The following is a 20,198-nucleotide window of genomic DNA, read 5'->3' as shown; positions in this document are numbered from 1 at the left end:
GGCTCGTGCAACAGCTTCATCATCGAAGTCTCATTGATGACGCGACATGTTGGCGCAAGTGGCCTTCTTCCCACGGCCGCTGCCCGCCTGCCTGGGGTTGCGCCATTCAAGCACACAACCAATACGCGTGGGGCGCGCGCGCGCGCGCACACACACACACACACATCCTGCATCAAAGGTTCTATTTTGTTTTTCTTCTCCGTGGAACAAAGTGACTCTTTTCATTGAATGGCCTGAATAGAGGAGTACTTCCACAAGCAAACCGGTGGGCAGTGTTCTGTCGGTGTACCGGGGAGCATTAATTTGTCGCGTGAGGTGTCAGGGAGGCGCGCGCCCCGGGCCCGGGGCCACCGCTGGGCTTTTTAGTTCTCGACCACTTCTCCCGATGGAAAAAAAAAAAAAAAAAAGAAATCAAAGAAATCAAAGAAAGTGGCACATCGACCACCGTTGCCAACTGCTGCAAAAGCAATGAGCGAGCTGAGGGCGGAGGTGCTGGAGGTGCGTTCCGGCGACGCTCCACACTGAAAAACGACCACATTTATATCGACTAACGATGCCGTCAAGGGTAATCGTCGTCATCGTAATCGTCATCATATACGTGGGCAAGAAAACGTGCGTGAGCCCCGAGAAGGAATTCTTTTTAGCTTCAGTGCCTTTTTGAATCGCTCCCATTATTGTCATTTCGCGATAACAATCGTTTATCCTGGGGGGGAAAACTAATGTGTTCTTCCATGGCGGTTTTCCATTTTGTTACAACGAATTGAATAAGGCGGCCTTGACAGGAAGTCAATGAACCTCCCTTGGGACTAACGTGGATTATTTTCCAGGGAAGGCGAGGACAATGACGTCGGTTCGCCACATTTTAACCACGGAAAAATGAGCCATTTGAATACACCGCATTGGAACACGTGACTAAAATGCGTGCAATTAGCATTGCTTCTTTTTCAACGAAATGACGTCAGTGGCGAACGTTTTAATCTTGTGCAAGCGAACATTTCCCGTTTCGCGAGACCCCCAAAATGAGCCCGAAAGTGGACTTGAGTGGACTTAATCCAAGCACGTGGATCGGTTGTTCAACGAGTTTCGTTTCCGAGGAATAAGGCCTTCCACTTCCGCCGTGCGCTCACGTTTGAGTCCCGCGCAACGCCCAATTCGCTACTCCGTGGGGGCCGCGTTTTATTTTTGTTGGTTTTGTTGAAATGTAAACGCTACCAGTCCCATTCCAACTTCCGCGAGGGCATTTGACAGCCGTTTTGTTTTGTTTGGGCTGTTTGGACGCACGCTGAGGCGCGGCGCGTGGGCGTGGCCTCGCAGGGGTCGATCACGCGGACCGCCCCGCGATTGGTCGGCGCCGCGAGCGAGCGGCACGCGACGCGACTGCGGCTGTCGCTATAAAGGGGCCTCGCGGTCGTGCGTGCGTGCGTCCCCGGTAAAGTCAAGTGAGCGGCGACCGCGTCCAGCAAAAGACACAAGACCAACATGGACGCCGTGTTGGACCCGTTCTCGGCCCTCGACTCGTTCTCCTCCCCTCCTTACTTCGACGATGACGACTTTTTCACCGACCAGTCCTCGAGGGACGCCAACCTGGACCCGGACGACTTCTTGGACGATGACGTGGATTTGTTCGGCAAGCATTTCCAAGACTTTTACGCCGGCAAGGAGAGCGGCGGCAGGGCGGGCGACCTGTCCTTCTCGTCCTTCTCGTCCTTCTCGTCCTTCTCGTCCTTCTCGTCCTCGTCGTCCGCGTTCTCCTACGGCGTCCCGGAGCTGTCGAAGAGGCGGCGCAGGGCGAGGTCTGACGCGGAGATGCAGCAGCTGAGGCAGGCGGCCAATATCAGGGAGCGGCGCAGGATGCAGTCGATCAACGACGCCTTCGAGGGGCTGCGCACGCACATCCCCACCTTGCCCTACGAGAAGAGGCTCTCCAAAGTGGACACGCTGCGCTTGGCCATCGGCTACATCAACTTCCTGGCGGAACTGCTGCGGTCGGACCTGCCCGTCCGGAACCCCGGCGGCGGCGACGCGCACGCGCAGCCCAAGAAGGTCATCATCTGCCACCGGGGGGCAAGTACGTTCCGTTCGCGACGCTTTCAACATTTCGAACGTCGACGCGATCGCTTATTGACGTCATTGTCCGCAGGGTCCCCCTCGCCGAGCGACCCCGACTTCGGCCTGCCCCCCCTGGCCGGCCACTCGCTGTCCTGGTCGGATGAGAAGCAGCTCCGGGACCAAAACGTCATCCGCACGGCCAAGGTGTGGACCCCGGAGGACCCCCGAAAAGTGCACAGCAAGTCGCCCCTGGCGGACATCGAGAACGAGCCCCCTTTCGGCCTGCTGGTCTAGACTGACCGAATGCTCGGCGAGGACGCGATTCTGCTGATGCCACGGAAACGCCATCCTGTACATTGTCATTTTTCGAAATATACTTGCTTTATTATTATTATTATTATTATTATTATTATTTTGTTTTTATTTTTCAATGGAGGCTGCTGGCAATCGTGTATTTAACGTCGCTAATAATATATGTTGTAATTTAATGGCAAAGAATGAGATATTTATTTTTCTTTTGACACCGACGATGACGTATTTTGGTCTATCCAATCTACAAATAAATTCCAATGGACAATAACGAAGCGGCAAGTGTTCCCGTTGTGTGCAAGCGGACGACAGGAAGCAAAACACGGGACGTCATCCATTTGCGACCGCGGTACTCGAGCGCTGGCGCAGACGCACGTACGCGAAGGTACGCGGGGGCCCGAACGCAAATCCTGCGCGTCGACTTGCGCGATTTTTGCTCAACTCTGTACCCAAATCCCAAATTGTCATCATCACAATAAAGAATAATGTGGAGGTATTGCGTTTTTCTGTGCCCGAACCCTTCTTCTGCAGTACCTTCTGCAATACTTGAACAAACTCCCGCCCTTGTCTTCCGAGAGCTGGCGTGCGCATCATCATCATCCATTGGGACTGGACTGCAGCTGCGGGGAGTGCGCGCATGCGCAAACGGGAGCCGGCGCGAGGCCGCACGGTAGCCGCTCGCCGGAGGCCTCCCCGATCGGAGTGTCGCGCCACTGCAGGGACCTCGCGGCCTGCCGCCCGACGGGCGCGTGCAGAAACACGGGTTGACATTGCGCGCCGGAAGGCAGCTCGCTTTTTCGCAGTTGTCAATTCTTTGCCCTGCACGTGTGGAGTTTTACAGACATGAGAAAGCCAAGACGTTAGCGAGTCCAAGCTGGGCAACTTGACGTGTTCTGCAGGAGGGCCTGTTGCGCTCGGGGGGCTCCGGGCTTCGCATTTCCTCGCACCTTCAATGGACGCGCGCCACGCCAAGCGGCCATTCGCTCGAGGAAACGCGTGGAAGGTTCCGCGCTGATTCGCGGAAAGGAGGACGCAGCCCAGAGAATCGACTGCCGAACGAATCTGGGGTGCGCGCGCGAGACGCTTCCATTTTGGAAGCGCAGCAACATTTGCAAAGTTTGGCCTTTGAAAAAGAAACCATCACTTGACGCGTGTGCATGTTTTTTTTTACATTTTATTTCCTAACACAGGCAAAGCAACGAAATATCATAGGTATGTATCCTCTTGATAGATATAATGTTCCAACTGCACATCAACTGCACGCCATGGTTCAGTGACCTGCAATGACATTATTTCGATGACCACGTAGACCTACTACGCTATTGTATTTGAATATGGTGGCGCCTGAAACACATCCGAGTATTTGTTGAGTTTCGGGGAAAAACAGACAAATAAAGACACGCGCAGTGCTTTCCGAGATTCTTGTTGCGTTCCAAAAAAATATTGAAATATTGAAAAAATAACGTTTTAATAAAAAAATAACTTTTTTAAATATTTGCCCCAATGTAATTTCCATCACATCCGAAAACTGAGGGGGGGGGGGGGGGGGGAATTGACTTCATTCGAATAAGTACATGTCAAAAACATTTGATGACTGGAAAACAAAGAAAGAAAAAAGCGTCAGTTGACAAAAACAAAAACGAAAGAACTGTACGATTTGTTATCTTCACCCAATGACGAGTATTCGTGTTGAAATTGCTCGCCTTGTCCCCGCGGAACTATACGCAAATGACAATTGAATACATTTGCGCCGTACGTGGAAGCGCTACCGTTCGCGCTTCTGACACTTGACGAGTTTTGCTCGTCGCCCGATTTCCATCCATCCGAATTTCATATCCAGCAAAGCAGGCCGCTCTGTGATTGGAGGAGGTTTTTCCTCTTCATCCTCTCAAGACTGTTTTGCGACCTGCATACGGAATACTCGATGGATGCGCGGATGAAAGCGCTCCTCGAGGACTTGAATGTTTCCTTTCTTTCCGGTGCCAAGGCGTCATCTTAAATCTCGATGGCCAGAAGGTTTGTAGTGGGCAAAAGACAAGAAAGGCAAGGGGGTGGGGGGTGGTGGGGGGGGGGGGGGGTGGAGAGCATCACCTTCCCCTCGCCGCGCGCTCTTTTCTTCTCAACTTGACCTTTCAATTTCAATTGCATCTTTATGAGCGCTCACCCCGACGAAGCGGATCTCGGCCGTGTTCTTCGAGGATGCACCTGGTAGTCGCAACTTTTTTTGTTTTGTTTTTGTTGTTTTTTTGTCCCCCCCCCCCCCTCCCCCCCCCCCCCTCCACGTCTTTGCGCCCGAGCGTGTGGAGAGCAGCTGCCCTAAAAACAAGCAAAGAGTCCACGAGACGGGTTGGCACCGTTTTCCGCGTCTTTAATGTTCCATTAGCCTTTGTGCGGGAGACAATATGGCGAGTGTAAAGCTTGACGTTTTGCGATAATAAAACAGGGTTTCAATGACGGGCCTCAATGGCGGGCTCAAAGCGCAAGCGGCAGCGCACGCAGGCCAGCCAGACTCAAGCCGGCTTTAGGTTTGTTTTGTGCGCCCCCAATTAACAGCAAGACAATTCAATTTATGCGTGCCATTTTGTCAAGGGGAGAAAGGAGGAGGATTCGCTGTATTTCCTTGCCGTCACCTGGCGCCCTCCGCACAACGGAGCAAACTGTCTTCTCCGGCGCCCCCGCGACCGCGCGGCTGTCGCCGTGCCGCCCGCGCCATTGTCTCGTCTGCGGCGTCGATCCCTCATTCTGCGGGGCTTTCGCTCTTGTTTTGTGTCATATTCGGATCCGCGACATTCAGCAGATGCCGCGATTGTCGAATCCGAAGTGTAGGGCTACTCAAGACTGAAAGAGAGTTGCGAGCAAGACAGCCGCGGGCACATCTTCACACGAATAAAACATATTGGAGCCATAAACGGACTTGAGCCTTTGTGTTGTTTGTGTGAATCATTCATGTTAACAGGGACAGGCTTGTATGCGTTGAATGCGGAGTGACAGGATGAATGACCGGCTCCGATTTTTGCCAAAGCTCGAGGGCTCTTGTCCGGGGTCTTCAAGCCGATGGCAAATATTCGGTCGGAGGCATTACTTTCACCGGGAACAAAGCCGGCTGATGAAAAGCTCGCGCGGCCGCGAGCAGCCGATGACGGCGGCCGCTTTCGAAAGGAGCGAGTCGATGGCAAACTTGCACGCTGCGCGAGTGCTTCGCCCAGCGCGGACAGACGAGGCCGTGCGACTTTGAAAAGGCCGCCCTCTGCCTGCGCGGCCGTGACCGGCCAAGCGAATGCTCCGCGGTCCCTTGGAAGCCCTTGGCCTTCTTTCGGGAGTAGATTGAACTTGGCAAATAGCTGCAATTTGACGGGCCAACGGGTGGGCGTGGCGCACGCCGGCGCAATCGCAGAGAACCGGAAAGGCGGCAGAAGCAGCGCGGACGGCGTCGTCTGTTGGACGACCCCATGCCGCGGGTTTTCCGTCGAACGGAGAGAACAACAACGGGCTTTTAGTTTTGTGCGCGCATAAGCAAGACTCGCGGTGGGACCGCACCCAGACGCTCTTTAATGACAGAATACTGAGGACTATTTGTTAACACCTCGCTTGCGGGTGGCAGAGGTTTGGTCTCTTTCTCCGGCAAAACTCCAAATGTAGTGTGCGAAAAGTGTTTCTGTTGTCGAAAGTGGTGTTGAGAAACTGACGTCGGTCTCTTGAGGTGGAACAAGTGGCCGAGGACCGCGCGTGTGGGGGAAAAAAAAAGTCCTTTTCCTTGCAGATCGCAGCGAGCCCTGCCCTGCCGGTCACTGCTCGACAGGTGGAAACATAAGGAATGGCCTTTGGAAGCAGCCAAGCGCATCCCACCCCCACCCACGCGGTGGCTTGACCTCCTCCACCCGAGCGAGCGCGCGAGAGAGAAGCGCTACGATCTTTGTTGCGCCTGAGATGAGCGGCATTGTGCGCAGCTTTTGCGCGCCCCATCGCGAAATATTACAGTGTGTTCACAAAGCAAGTCCGCGTGAAAAGATATGGAAATGAAGCAGACCGGATCGGCCCGTCAATAATGTCAGTCATAAATCCGTCCAAAGAAGCAGAAACGAGCGTTTTGTTGCCTCGGTGCCTGCGCAACTTGTGTGACAAATGCTCACGTTTCCCCGAATATTGCAACAAAAAGTGATAAATTGCTCGTATGCAAATTTCCGTCACACTGGCGCACAAGAGGACACTCCAGCTTTTAGGGCTCTTTTGTTCTCTCCAACTCGGACTTTGGGCTCGACGGGAACGCATTTTTTTTTTGGTAGGTTTTTTTTTTTTTTTTTTTTTTTTTGCAATAGTTTGAAGCCTCCGCCGCCCCCTCGCTATCCGACGTCGTTGCCAGGATTCGAATGTGTTAAAGCCGGCGTCATTTTTCACCAGCTCTCCGTTTTGCTATCGACAAAAGCAGGCTCTAAGGGATGGCTTGAACTTCGCTCAAGTCCGGCTGCTCCCTTTTCCTCGTCTCAACGCAGCGCAGCGGGGATGGATTTGCAAGACAAATGCAACAGTGTGTGCTTGAGGGAGTCAAGTGGCATAAAAAAGACCGTTTGGGATGGAGAAAGTCAGCATTATGCGCCCGTCAAATCAATCAAAAACAAAAGCCTGCATGTATAATATACAGTTGTATATCCCGGTCCAATGGCAACCCGCTAAATACGTCTGTTCGGTACTGTGTTTTAATTTGAAGCTCGGTGGGGGAACCGCTCAGGGGGAGACAGTCCAGAAAAAAAAAAACAACAACAACTTTTCTGGGGTTTTTTTTTTGTGTGTGTGTGTTTTTTTTTTTCAAAGCTACTGTACAGAAATGGGTCATTTTCATACAAATTCTTCAATAACGACAGACATATATATATATATATCATTTTTTCAAATTGTCTTGGGTTGACATGGGCGAATGTCTTCCATGCTGAAACAGCAATGCTTAAAGTCCATCCATTCATTTTCTTCCGCTTATCCGAGGTCGGGTCGCGGGGGCCGTAGCTTTAGCAGGGACGCCCAGACTTCCCCTCTCCCCAGCCACTTCATCCAACTTTTCCGGGGGGGATCCCGAGGTGTTCCCAGTCTCTCCAGCGTGTCCCGGGTCATCCGTGGGACGTGCCCGGTACGGGCGTCCGGGAAGCATCCCAAGAAGATGCCCGAGCCGCCTCATCTGGCTCCTCTCAATGCGGAGCCTCTCCCGGACGACCGAGCTTCTCGCCCTATCTCGAAGGGACACCATGCAGAAGAAACGCATTTCGTTCTTGTCTGGATCTTGTTCTTTCGATCACGACGCACAACTCGTGACCATAGGTGAGGGTAGGAAAGTAGATAGACTGGTAAATTGAGAGCTTCGCCTTTTGGCCCGAGCTGCTTCTTCACCACAATGGAGAGGAGGGGCCCCGGTGACCCCACGTCTGGGCCAGGGAAAACGTCTTCCAATATCTTGATCCATCATGTAGGTCCTTTGAGCCGTACTTTGTCTGGTCCCACGCCTCGGACCTGTTTGCCACGGGTGACCCTACCGGGGGCATAAAGCCCAAACGCTGGTGTATTGCAACAACATAATGAGGCTGTGTCCAGTGGAGTCAAATGTGAAGACAGCTTGAGTGGCAAAGAAGGACCGTTTGGAAAAGGACCCAAAATAATGAACGAAGAAGTTCATTATTGAGGAAAAAGGCATAAACCGCAATTAGCAGCTGCAAATCACGAAAGTTCATTTCAGACGCTCAACGGTTTTGCCATTCAAAGTTTCGAAATATCACTTTGGAATATGCTTTTCTGAGAAACAATGATGACCTTTGATGGGTAGCAACTGCCAATAATTCAAAGACTTACGTCAGTAAAATTCATTGATTTTCAAGGGGGAAATTCAGCTTGCCACGTCTTTGCTGTTACTGATCAAATTGTATAGAAATGACGCGGGCTACTTAATTGGAAGTGAAGAATTTCGTGTAACCCTGCAGCAAAACATTTTGAAAGCAGAAATGAGCCATAGCACGATGTCAAAGTCTCAATTTACCGGTCGATCTACGTTCTCACTCCACCGATGGTCACGAGCTGCGGGTGGCGGCCAAAAGAGCAAGATCGCTGAGACAAGCGGCCGAAGTGAGTTTCCTCCGCGGGGTTTCCGGGCTCTCCCTTAGCCAGATGAGGTGGCTCGGGCATCTGGTGAGGTGACACGGGCACGTCCCAGCGGGAACAGGACCACCCAGGACGCACTAGAGACACTCCGTCTCCCGGCCCCTCGGGATCCCCCAGAAGAGCCGGATGAAGTGACTGGTGGGAGCGAAATCTGGGCTTCTCTGCCTAAGGTGCTGCTCTTGCGACCCGACTCCGCATAAGTGGAAGAAAATAACGGACGGCTGGATGATGTCAAACGCGTCTGGAGTAGATTTTCCTTTTTTGTTCATTTTTGTTGGATTATCTCTGCACCACGAAATAATCTGACAGTTGGTTTATCCTTTCTCTGCAGTTGTGCAGCCTCGAGCTTCTACAAGTGGCCGGCCGGCGGCCAGTAATGACTTGGAAATCATCCGGCCACAAGCGCCGCGATTAACCCCGGAGCAGTCGCACTCGGCGGGAGACCCTCTGCATCCGGCCACGCTTCTGAACCACTTTCCAATAAAAAAAACGACACTCATTCATTTACAGCAAGCCGCTTCGCCGTCACGTTAGGCGTTGTTCTAACAAACCGATAGAATAAAAGGAAGTCGCAGACATTGAGTAGGAAACCCTCCTGAGCTGCGTCAACAGGCTGTAAAATATACCAGGCCAGTTTCCATGGAGGCTCACACTTGCGGAAGCCATACAAAGTCCTTTATAAAGCACATGCAGTACAAAGTATTATTGACGCTTTTTACCCTTTGTATGTTGTATTTTCAAGGTTCTTGACTTTTGCTTAGACTTTCAGTTTGCACCTTTTCCCAACGCAATTTTAAACTGTGCTATATGCATGAATAGCAAGAGAAATGACTACGTATCACAGATAAGGTATACATATTGATGAACAGATAGTGATGGGCAAGGAGCTCAGCGAGCTCTAACATAATAAAACGGAAGGGTGTACTGTACAGATGAACTAAAAGGTTGCGAAAACTGCACCATGAAAGTAGTACAACATTTCAGCGATAACACAAGCCAAAAGTCAGAACACAACAAGAACGTCTGTGTCGTTAATGAGATTGACTCCAGTTTAACATATTTGCAATACCTTTTCAACCTATACTCAGTCGAATACACAACCAAAACAAGATATTTAATGGTTAGCCTGATAAATGTGATAGTTTTTTTTTTACTTTCCAAACATTCTCTCATTTTGAATTTGATGCCTGCAACACATTCTAAAACAGCTGGGACAGGGGCAGCAAAAGACTCAACGCTCAAAAAACACAAAAAACAGGCTCGTAATTTTGTGAACAACTGCATGAGCAAATAGTTCGACGAGTTAGTAGGTCACTAGTTCAAATAGTTCAGGAATTTCATCATCTATGGGCCATAATATCATCAAACGATGGAGAGAATCTGGAGAAATCTCTGCTCGTAAGCAGCAAGGCTAAAACCAACATTGAATGTACGTGACCTTTGATCCCTCAGGTGGCACTGCATTAAAAACTGGCATCATTGCATCGAGGATATCGTCACATGGGCTCAGGAACACTTCAGAACACTCTTGTCAGTCAACACAGTTGGTCGCTACATTTACAAGTTAGTACAAGTTAAAACTCTAACATGCAAAGCGAAAGCCATACGTCAACAACACCTAGAAACACGGCGGGCTTCTCTGGGCCTGAGGCCATCTGAGTTGGACTGAGGCAAAGTGGAAAACTGTGCTGGGGTCTGACGAGTCCACATTTCACATTGTTTTTGGAAATCATGGACGCCGTGTCCTCCGGGCCAAAGAGGAAAAGGACCATCCGGATTGTCACCAGTGCAAAATTCAAACGCCAGCATCCGGGATGGTATGGGGGTATGTTAGTGCCCATGGCGTGGGTAACTTGCACATCTGTGAAGGGACCATTAATGCTGAAAGGTACATCCAGGTTTTGGAGAAACATATGGTGCCGTCCAAGTAAAGTCTTTTCAGGGACATCCGTGCTTACTTCGGCAAGACAATGCTAGTAGTAAAAGAGTGCAAGTACTCGACTGGCCTGCAAGCAGACCAGACCTGTCTCTCCCATTGAAAATGTGAGGCGCATGACGAAGCACAAAATACGACGACCCCGGACTGTTGACCAACTGAAGTTGTACATCAAGCAAGAATGGGAAAGAATTCCACCCACAAAGCTTCAGCGATTAGTCTCCTCAGTTCTTATTGAATGTTGCTAGTAACACAGCAGTAAATATACCCATCCCAGCTTTTTTGCAATGTGTTGCAGGCATCAAATTCAAAATGAGTGAATATTTGCCAATAAACAACTGTTTATCAGTTTGACAATTGAATATAGGTTAAAAAAAGGATTTGCAAAAAATCATTGTATGCTGTTTGAATGTTTTACACAACGTCCCAACGAAATTGGAATCGTAGTTTGTAGAACATGCTTGAAGCGGTTTTCAAACGTTTTGTTTTATCAAATGTCTCCTCAGCTCCAACAACTAAAGATTGGCTCATTGAATTGAAAAACGTTTCTAAAGTTTGATTCTAATAAACTCAGTAGGCACCTCGTCTCTTGGGACACAGTCGGCTGGACAGCAATTACAAATGCTGTTATCAAATTACTGCTTGTCAGTTATGTTGTAAATAGGGTGGAAAGGCTGCAGGCTCAACTAACATAACAGTCATATCCCAATTGCTGGTGGGATAATTGACAGGCCCATGAAGGGAGAGCACCTAATTGATTATAGGCTTGTCCTATTCCAAAATACTGTGGGACTGACAGGGGTGTTTGTGTGCTTGTGTGTCAATGAGTTTTTTTGTAAAGCCAGTTCCTTCTTTTCCATGTACAACCGTTTTGAGGGAGTTTTTCTCAAACAAAATACACTCATCGACGGTCGGTGGGGCGGCAGTGGGCATGGTTTGAATCCCCACCAAAACAAGACCCCCTGCCGTGACAGCGTATTCTTGCATCTTCTTTTTGCATACTTTTTAAGGAACATAAAGACCTAACGCAGAGCCCCCACAAAATCGTAGCATCAGAACCAACACAGAAGCCAGCGAAACAAAGCAGACTATTGCTGCCACCTTGAAAGCATTCACACACGGCAGCTCGCGTCTGTGAAATTTGTAAATAATTTATAACCAAACATGACCTAGATTCTATTCGATTGTGATTATATTGATATTGATTTGAAATACCTCAAGCAATTTTGAAAATGTGAGAAACCTTACAAAGTACAGTGTTCTGGAGTTATTGTTGGCATGTTTGTGGTGTACTTGAGATGACCAACACAGAAACCCCCACACTGACCTCTCCAATAATAATCAAGAGATCTGTAACCCAAAGCAGAAGTCTGGTTGGACCAGGGACTGCTCAGGATTTCTGAACGTAAATATTGAACACGTTTGTTTGAGCAGATCTGGGAGAGAGAGAGAGAGAGAGAGAGAGAGAGAGAAAAAACATTCTTAACACTTACATCAACAGATGAGATTTCGCGCTTTCAGATAATCCGACAAGAGCGGGTTTTGGTTGGAAAAGGGGAATTAGCCTTAAATGTATCTTTATGTGTAAATAGGGCTTAGGAAGGTATTCATGAAAGCATTGGCATGACGACGTATACCACAGTTACAAGGTTCTGCCTTTAGCTTTGTTATTGGTGTCTTTTAACATATACGGATATATCGATATACTCAACCCCCCCAAAAAAAAATCACTGTAACTTGAAATTTTGCCAGGGTGTGAATAATCTCGCATTATTGAATTCCCTGTATTCTTAAAATAATACCATTTTTTACAAACAAAATATAAACTAATTCACATTGAATTTACTATTATCAGTTCTCATTTGGCTACAACAAAACAAAAAAGTAAATTGAATGTACGGTACTGCCACTCTGTAACGTTCTGTTATAAATGGTCAATGTATGACGGTGAAAGAAAGTCATTGGTTTGATCCCATCCCAAGCCATTTTTTGTTACCTATCAAAGTGAATGTTGGGTCCACCCCGTGGGAGGGGCGACATGACATTTCCACGGCATCTTCTAAACAGGTCAACCAAGCGAACCATGGAGTCCAAAGCGGTGGGAGGGGTACACTTTCAAGCAAAACCGTGTAACTGAATCTAAACTAAGCAGTTAAAGCTATTGAGCAGTGGTGGAATGGGGAGCGCTCTGACAATACAATACTATTCATAGGATAACACAAGCAGAGGAATGACAAGGGAGGGGTTTAATCAGGCAGAAAGGCTGTTAGCCATAAAGCCAGCCAGTCAGCTTCACAGACTAAACATAAAGCGCACATCTCCACATCGACGACCGTGTCTCAGTGTTTGTTTTGGTCTATGTGATGCTTCACTCCCATTCTTACAGAGAACTGGAATAAGAAAAATGTTCAGTTGGCAGTGGCTGCAAGATGTGACAAAGTGAAAGGGGGATTTTTGAGGATGGGGGGGGGGGGGGGTGGTGGTGGTGGTGGTGGTGGTGCTTGAGGAGATGGAAAATGGGGTCTGCCCTCAACCTGACCTGCAGCTTTCAGAGTGCTTGAGCACATCAGAATTCCTATTGTGGGAGGTGATTAATTGAGAGTGATAACTTACCATGAACGCAGATTGTTATAGGCTTTAATGCGGTCGGCCTGGCTTTTTAAATGCTGCTTTCACATTTCTTTATATCGTAGCATATGGGCCCAGACGTAGTCAGTGACAAAAGACCCACTGAAATTTATCACACTTGTATGTCCTGCTAACAACATGTCCTGTTTTTTTTCTCCCTCCCTCGTCCTGTTTTTTTTTTGCATTTCTGCATACCTTAAGGTTTACTCATGTTTTTTAATGTCAATTGCATTATGTTAAATATATATATATATATATATATATTAAAAAAAACAACAGAGATCACATTTTTGTGGTAAAAATGAGGGCATCGTTCAAATATTTCGGAATGCAAAACTTTCAGTATTGTAGCCTCATTGCAAAATTACTTGAGGTAACAATGGTTAAAACTGTCAAATCTAACTGGAAACAACATTTTGAATAGATAAGCTAGTAGTCTATGCCAAACAAATAAAAAAGATATACAAATTTAACAGAGAATACATTGAAATCTAAGAATTGTCAGCTTCTAAAAAAAAAAAAAAAAAAAAAAAACACAAAAAGAAAAAAACCCATACTTGCTACGGGAAATATTTAACTCTCTCAGTAAGTAGAATGTCAGCACTGAAGGAACAACGGGTGGATTTGGCCCCGAGCTTCCGACCAAAGAGCAAACCCTTCAAGAGCAACTGAGCAAGAGAGTAACAAGGGAAGCATGGAGACCAGTGGCAGCGGAGCCAAACAGGTTGTGTGGCGACACGCAATGTTTGCTCTTGGCTTTTCAACGGTGTCAAGACCCCAGGGCCCGGACCGCTGGCCCTTATCTATCCTAGCTCAATTACCGATGTGTCAGCAGTGATCTATGAGCTCGGAGCCTCACGGTTTATCCTTGGATGAGCGCCGGGCGGGGGTGGGGTGGGCGTTGGTGTTGGGGTCAGAGAGGGAGACTGAGCAAAGGATGAAAAGGCTGGGGCACGGCCGGAGGTGGCCCGGGACCACACGGTCAGCTCATGTGGGATGAGCATACCCGTGACTGGTGTTGTGCATGAAGGAGGGAAGAGGTGGGGTCAATGGTTTGCAGTTGTACGGGGTCACGTTCTGTTTTCAGGATGTGAGCGGAGGCAGGTAGCTTTTCCATGGGCCGCTGCCCTCGAGCATGCTCCCTCTTGACTTCTCCTTGACTGCGCGACTACACGGCACAAAGCGGACCCGCGAAGCTCCGATGGATGCAGCGATAGATGGATGGACGTGCAGCATGATTAATCGTGCAGACGCAAGGAGGTAGTGTTTGTTGAACAATAAAAGACCCAAGGGATACTGCCAACTCAGTCCAAAATGTATGGTCATTTAGAACCTTTTCACAGAACAGAAGGAAATCGAAGCACAATGTACTTGGTGACACTGGACGGCCTTCAACTTTGTCAACTTTCAAAACTTCATTTCCTACTGAGCTCAGTTATAGTTCAAACAATTCCCCGTAGAGTTCAAACTATTATCTGAACTGATGCGAACTCGGTGAGCTGTAACAGAAGAGCACAAGCTAAAATGAAAGGAAGGGTTCAGAGAACGGTAGTTATAACAGCCATGGTGTATGATTTGGGCATGGCAGCAAGGAGCTGGAGGTGGCACAGTTGAAGATGGTGGACAAGGATGGACGTGATCAGGAAGGAGCTCATCAGAGGGACAACACAGACTGGAAGATTCGGAGACAAAGCTAAAGGCGCCATATTGAGATGGAGGAGGGACAGTAGGTATATTGGTAGAAGGATGCTGGAAATGGAACCGCCAGATAGGACGCAAAGAAGACGCCAAAAGAGGAGGTTAATAGACTAAAGAAGTTTCAGAGGACAGGGAAGGATGGAAGAGGATTATTCACTGTGGTGACCCCTGAGTAGGATTCAGTTGAAAGAGAATGAAGAAGAGTTAAAATTGCCACCATCATAAAAGGAAAATGCTTGAAGGAACATTTTCACATCATTAGTCGACACGATGACTTACCTAAATAAAACCAGTAAAAGCACTACACATGACTTAACGGAGGACTTTGACTCACCCATGACCCTTAACAGAGTAAGTAGTAGAAAATGGAAGGACATTTCTACCAAGCAGTGTGGTTCACTTCATTGATAGTTAAAACAATACTGTACCGATTGACTGAAAAGTAACTCCCTATTTTCAAGTACTTGTAATTTATTTTTGAACTATTCATTCTTACAAGAAATTAATATGAGAAGAAAGTGTATTGCATGGTGTTTTATTTAAAATTTGTATGGGCGCCAGCATGAGCCACCGGTTTCCCAAGCCGCCTGGGAACCGCATTAACTGATTTCACAAGGAACTCTCGTGGGATGGAAGACATAACTTCTCGTATTCCACCTTCAAGTTCTTCCAAAGTCCTTGGTTTGGTACAATTGACTTGCTGCTTTAATCATGGAACATACACAAAAGAATTGAGAAAAATACTACAACATGCCTCTCGCCTATCCCGGCGAGAGGCGGGGTACACCCTGAACTGGTCGCCAGGCAATCGCAGGGCACATATAATAATTTGTCCACAGCAGTCTGCTTCCTGACTGCTGGCAAGGTGCCTCTGATGACCGTTTGTCACTATGGCATCTGAGAGAGAGGAATTACCTTTCCCAGATTCAAATTCATATAATAAGTCAGTGAGGTGGACGTGTCTGTGGTCACATTCTTAAGACACTTCCACACAGTTGAGCAGGCATAAGCCAAGTTCCTTCTGGGATTCGCCAATGGTTTCATCGTGATCCCTTTGTTGTTATTTGAAGCCCCCTTTTTGAACAACAAAGACGTAATCTGGTCTGACGAATAGGCTGGCTTCTGTGTATCTGATAGTGCTTTCTGCGCTGTGAGCTCGCATGTTGACAAAGGAGCGAGCTTCTAACCCCGAGCCCCAGACTTAGTCATGACAGCTAAGCTCATTAAGGCTACAGCCAATTATCTCAAAGTCAATATCGGGCAAGCAGATTATTGCTGTCTTAACTCATCTGACGTGGTTAGTGCAAGTCTCAGTTTCCTCACCAGGAGATTCAGCAGGAAGCCCAGCTGTGATCTTTGCTCTTTTCTCACTTCATCACAACAGGGATAACACTGTGTGGTCCCAGTCTTACCTGGAAGTTTACGTAGACATCACAAAGATTTACAAGTGAAGCTCAAAGTAGATTTGAACAATGATTGAGGGACTCAAAATACCGATCCATCAAAAGACTGTCGCAAAACGGTTTGATTTCTCAATCCAAATTATGCAAGATAAACTTTGCCCTCCACTATAATCAATATTGTTGTTGTTGTCACTCCCCTTCACAGAAATACAGTACTTCACGAAACTTATTCGAAGAAGAAAAAAAAAAAAGTACATTATCCTCCCATCCATTTTCTGTTCTGCTTGGCTCGTTGGGGTTGCCGTTGAACTGGAGCCTATCCCAGCTGACTTTTGTGCGGGAGGCAGGGTACACCCTGAATTGGTTGCTAGTCTATCGCAGGGCACAGCCTATTAATCAGGGACCTTATCGCTTATCCTCACTATGGTCACAGGCTGCTGAGACGGGGTACACCCTCAACTGGTCGCCAGCCAATCGCAGGGTGCTTACAGTAGAAACAAACAACCATTCGCACTCACATTCACACCTACGGGCAATTTAGAGGCTCCACTTAATGCATGATTTTGGGATGGGGGGAGGAAACCGGAGTGCCCGGAGAAAAGCCACACGGGCACGGCGAGGACATGCAAACTCCGGGCGAGGCCGGATTTGAACCCGTGAGGCAGATGTGCTAACCAGTCTCCCACTCTGCCGGCCTATTATTATTATTATTATTATTATTATTATTATTATTATCCATCCATTTTCTTCACCGCTTCTCCTCACTAGGGTCGTGGGCGTGCTGGATCCTGGATCCCAGCTATCATCGGGCCGGAGGCGGGGTACACTATTATTATTATTATTATTATTATTATTATTGATTGATGACTTAGTTTGAGGTCCACATCATTAAACAATCCATTTAATGTCCATTTATTTTCTTTTTAGACAGTGGATTACTACTACGTAATATGAGAGAAATCAATTCTTTTAATTTATGTGTGTTTGTGTGCATGTGTCTGCGCGCGCGTGTGTGTGTGTGTGTGTGTGTGTGTGCGTGTGTGTGCACGCGTGAATATATTTGCTTCCAAGTGGCTGAGGCGACAAATTAAAGTCTTAATGAAGGCTGGACACAGCAGTATGAATATTCATTGGTTGTGTGAAAAGCTGGTTGAGATGAGTAGGGTTTAGCAGGAGCTGCACCTGGTCAAACTTCAATTACAAACAAGTAACAAAAATGAATTAAAAATGTGTTTGTGTGTGGGTGCGTGTGTGTGTGTCTCTCTTCTGGATCAACGTGGGCTGATGATACTACGTACCAGTGGCTGCTGCGGGGGGCACTGAAATGTCTCTTGTTCAATCTAGATGGAAACCGAGTCTGCACTTCTGATTTCTCCAAGGATGCACTCTCTCAAAACAAACAGCATGGAGTCAAGGAGTTCATTTCTTTCTTCTTGAGTGTTCTCTGAAACTCAGTGGCAGAGGTGGAGGTGCTCATGGACAACCCAATTCCAATGAAGTTGCAACGTTGTGTTAAACATAAATAAAACAGAATACCATGATGCGCAAATCACGTTCAACCTATATTTAATTGAATACACTACAAGACAAGATATTTAATTTTCTTTTAGCTAATAATCATTACCTTAGAATTTGATGGACCCCCCCCCCCCCCCCATATGGACATTCTCCCCAATGTGATTAACTACATGTCCTTGTAAATATTTGAATATATTAAAACATTGCGAAACACTAAACCAAAAAAACTACACAAGGCAGCAAATGGGTAACAGAAAATCTCCGCAGTACTTAAAAGCAAACCGCAGACAAAACGTAGCTACTGGAAGAAAAATAAGACGGACGCGGAACGAGCACGAGAGTAGCAAAATGCTGAGGCAATGGAGATTAGCAGGAAACAATACCTTAGCATCTTCTGTCCATTTCCCCTGTATCTAAATAACATGCTGATGACAAATTGTTAGGTGTGATGCAGGAGACTCCGCCCATCATTTCCCACTGCAACAGAAAGGAAAAAGCAAGCAAAATAGCAACAAAACATCAGTGTGACAAACTTCTAATAATACATGCAGTATCCGTGTATATTGAAATATTTAGATTTTATGGTTGAATTTTTATTTCCTATTTGATGTCTTATTCAAGATAACGGGGTGAGTAGTAGTGGGGTGCCAACCTCGTGGTCTGTCGTACTATGACAGTACAATGCCCGCATCACATCGACTGTCCTACCAGGGAAAATAATACTTTAGACCACTGCAACACTACGGTAAAAAACGCATACCGTGCTATACCTCGTGCAGCCCTGGGCTCGCCCGATGACTGCTTAATTCACTTAATACCGACGTACAGGCAGGAACTTAAATGTGCGAAGCCGACAGTGAAAACAGTGAAAAAGTGGACCAATGAAGCCAAGATGGAACTTCAAAGCTGTTTAGACTGCACAGACCGGAGTGTCTTTTAAAATTCAGCTTGCAGCCTGGATGAATATACGGACACTGTCGCAGCCTATATCAATTTCTATGAAGAAATTCGTGTACCAACAAAATCATTTCGGACATTCAACAACAACAAGCCGTGGTTCACTGCTAAACTTAAGCAGCTTCGCCAAGCTAAGGAAGATGCATATCAGAGCGGGGACAGGGCCCTGTATAATCGAGCGAGAAACCAGCTGACTAAAGAAATTAATATTGCAAACAGGATCTATGCAGCAAAGTTGGAAAAACAGTTTACCGCGAACGACTCTAAATCGGTCTTGCATGCATTCCAATCGCTGACTAATTACAAGCGATGATCCCCCCAAGCTGAGAACAATAGCACACTAGCCAACGACTTGAATACCTTCTACTGCAGATTTGAAAAGGACAGTTTCACACCACACACACACCCGGCCGCACCATCCAACCATCCATGAACAGGATGTGTGACGCATCTTCAAACAACAGAAGACTAACAAAGCGGCAGGCCCGGACCATGTGTCCCCATCCTGCCTCAAAGTCTGCGCGGACCAGCTCGCTCCAGTCTTCACTCAGATCTTTAACAGATCTTTGGAAATGTGCCAAGTTCCATCCTGTTTCAAAAGCTCCACCATCATTCCAGTCCCCAAGAAACCTGCAATCTCTGGTCTGAATGACTACAGGCCTGTCGCTTTGACATCTGTGGTCATGAAGTCCTTTGAACGTCTCGTGCTGGACCACCTCAAGAGTGTCACAGGTCCCCTGCTGGACCCCCTGCAGTTTGCCTACCAAGCGAACAGGTCTGCGGATGATGCAGTCAACATGGGACTGCACTTCATCCTAGAACACCTCGACAGTGCGGGGACCGACGCGAGGATCCTGTTCGTGGACTTCAGCTCAGCGTTCAACACCATCATCCCTGAACTCCTTTCAACCAAGCTTCTCCAGCTCAGCGTCTCACCTACCATCTGCCAGTGAATTTACAGCTTTCTGACGGGCAGGACACAGCAGGTCAGGCTGGGGGAGGCCACCTCATCCACGCGCAGCATCAGCACTGGGGCGCCCCAAGGTTGTGTCCTCTCTCCGCTGCTCTTCTCTCTCTACACGAACGACTGCACCTCAGCGAACCAGATTGTCAAACTCCTGAAGTTTGCAGATGACACCACTGTCATCGGCCTCATCAAGGACGATGACGAGTCTGCATATCGACAGGAAGCGGAGCGGCTGGAGCTGTGGTGCGGCCGACACAAGCTGGAGCTGAACACGCTCAAGACTGTAGAGATTATCGTGGACTTCAGGAGGCATCCTTCGCCACAGCTGCCCCTCACGTTGTCCAGCTGCCTTGTGTCAACCGTCGAGACCTTCAAGTTCCTGGGAATTACAATCTCTCAGAACCTGAAGTGGGCGACCGACATCAACGCCGTCCTCAAAAAGGCCCAGCAGAGGATGTTCTTCCTGCGGCTTCTGAGAAAGCACGGCCTGCCACCGGAGCCGCTGAGACGGTTCTACACAGCGGTCGTCGAATCGGTCCTGTGTTCTTCCATCACAGTCTGGTTCGGTGCTGCTACAAAAAAGGACAAACTCCGA

General features: G+C 47.8%; 1 protein-coding gene across 1 annotated transcript; it reads left to right on the top strand.

Moving 5' to 3' along the window:
- The first annotated feature begins 1,479 nt into the window (after positions 1–1,479).
- Positions 1,480–2,343, top strand: ptf1a (pancreas associated transcription factor 1a). Its single transcript, XM_061694343.1, has 2 exons — positions 1,480–2,068; positions 2,141–2,343. Exons 1-2 carry the CDS (start codon positions 1,480–1,482, stop codon positions 2,341–2,343), a joined length of 792 nt encoding a protein of 263 aa, XP_061550327.1.
- The last annotated feature ends 17,855 nt before the right edge of the window (positions 2,344–20,198 follow it).

This window comes from Phycodurus eques, chromosome 13 (assembly GCF_024500275.1).
Source record: "Phycodurus eques isolate BA_2022a chromosome 13, UOR_Pequ_1.1, whole genome shotgun sequence".
Classification (NCBI taxonomy): domain Eukaryota; kingdom Metazoa; phylum Chordata; class Actinopteri; order Syngnathiformes; family Syngnathidae; genus Phycodurus; species Phycodurus eques.
The sequence above is the reverse complement of the archived record's forward strand: the minus strand, read 5'-3'. Positions and strand labels throughout refer to the sequence as shown.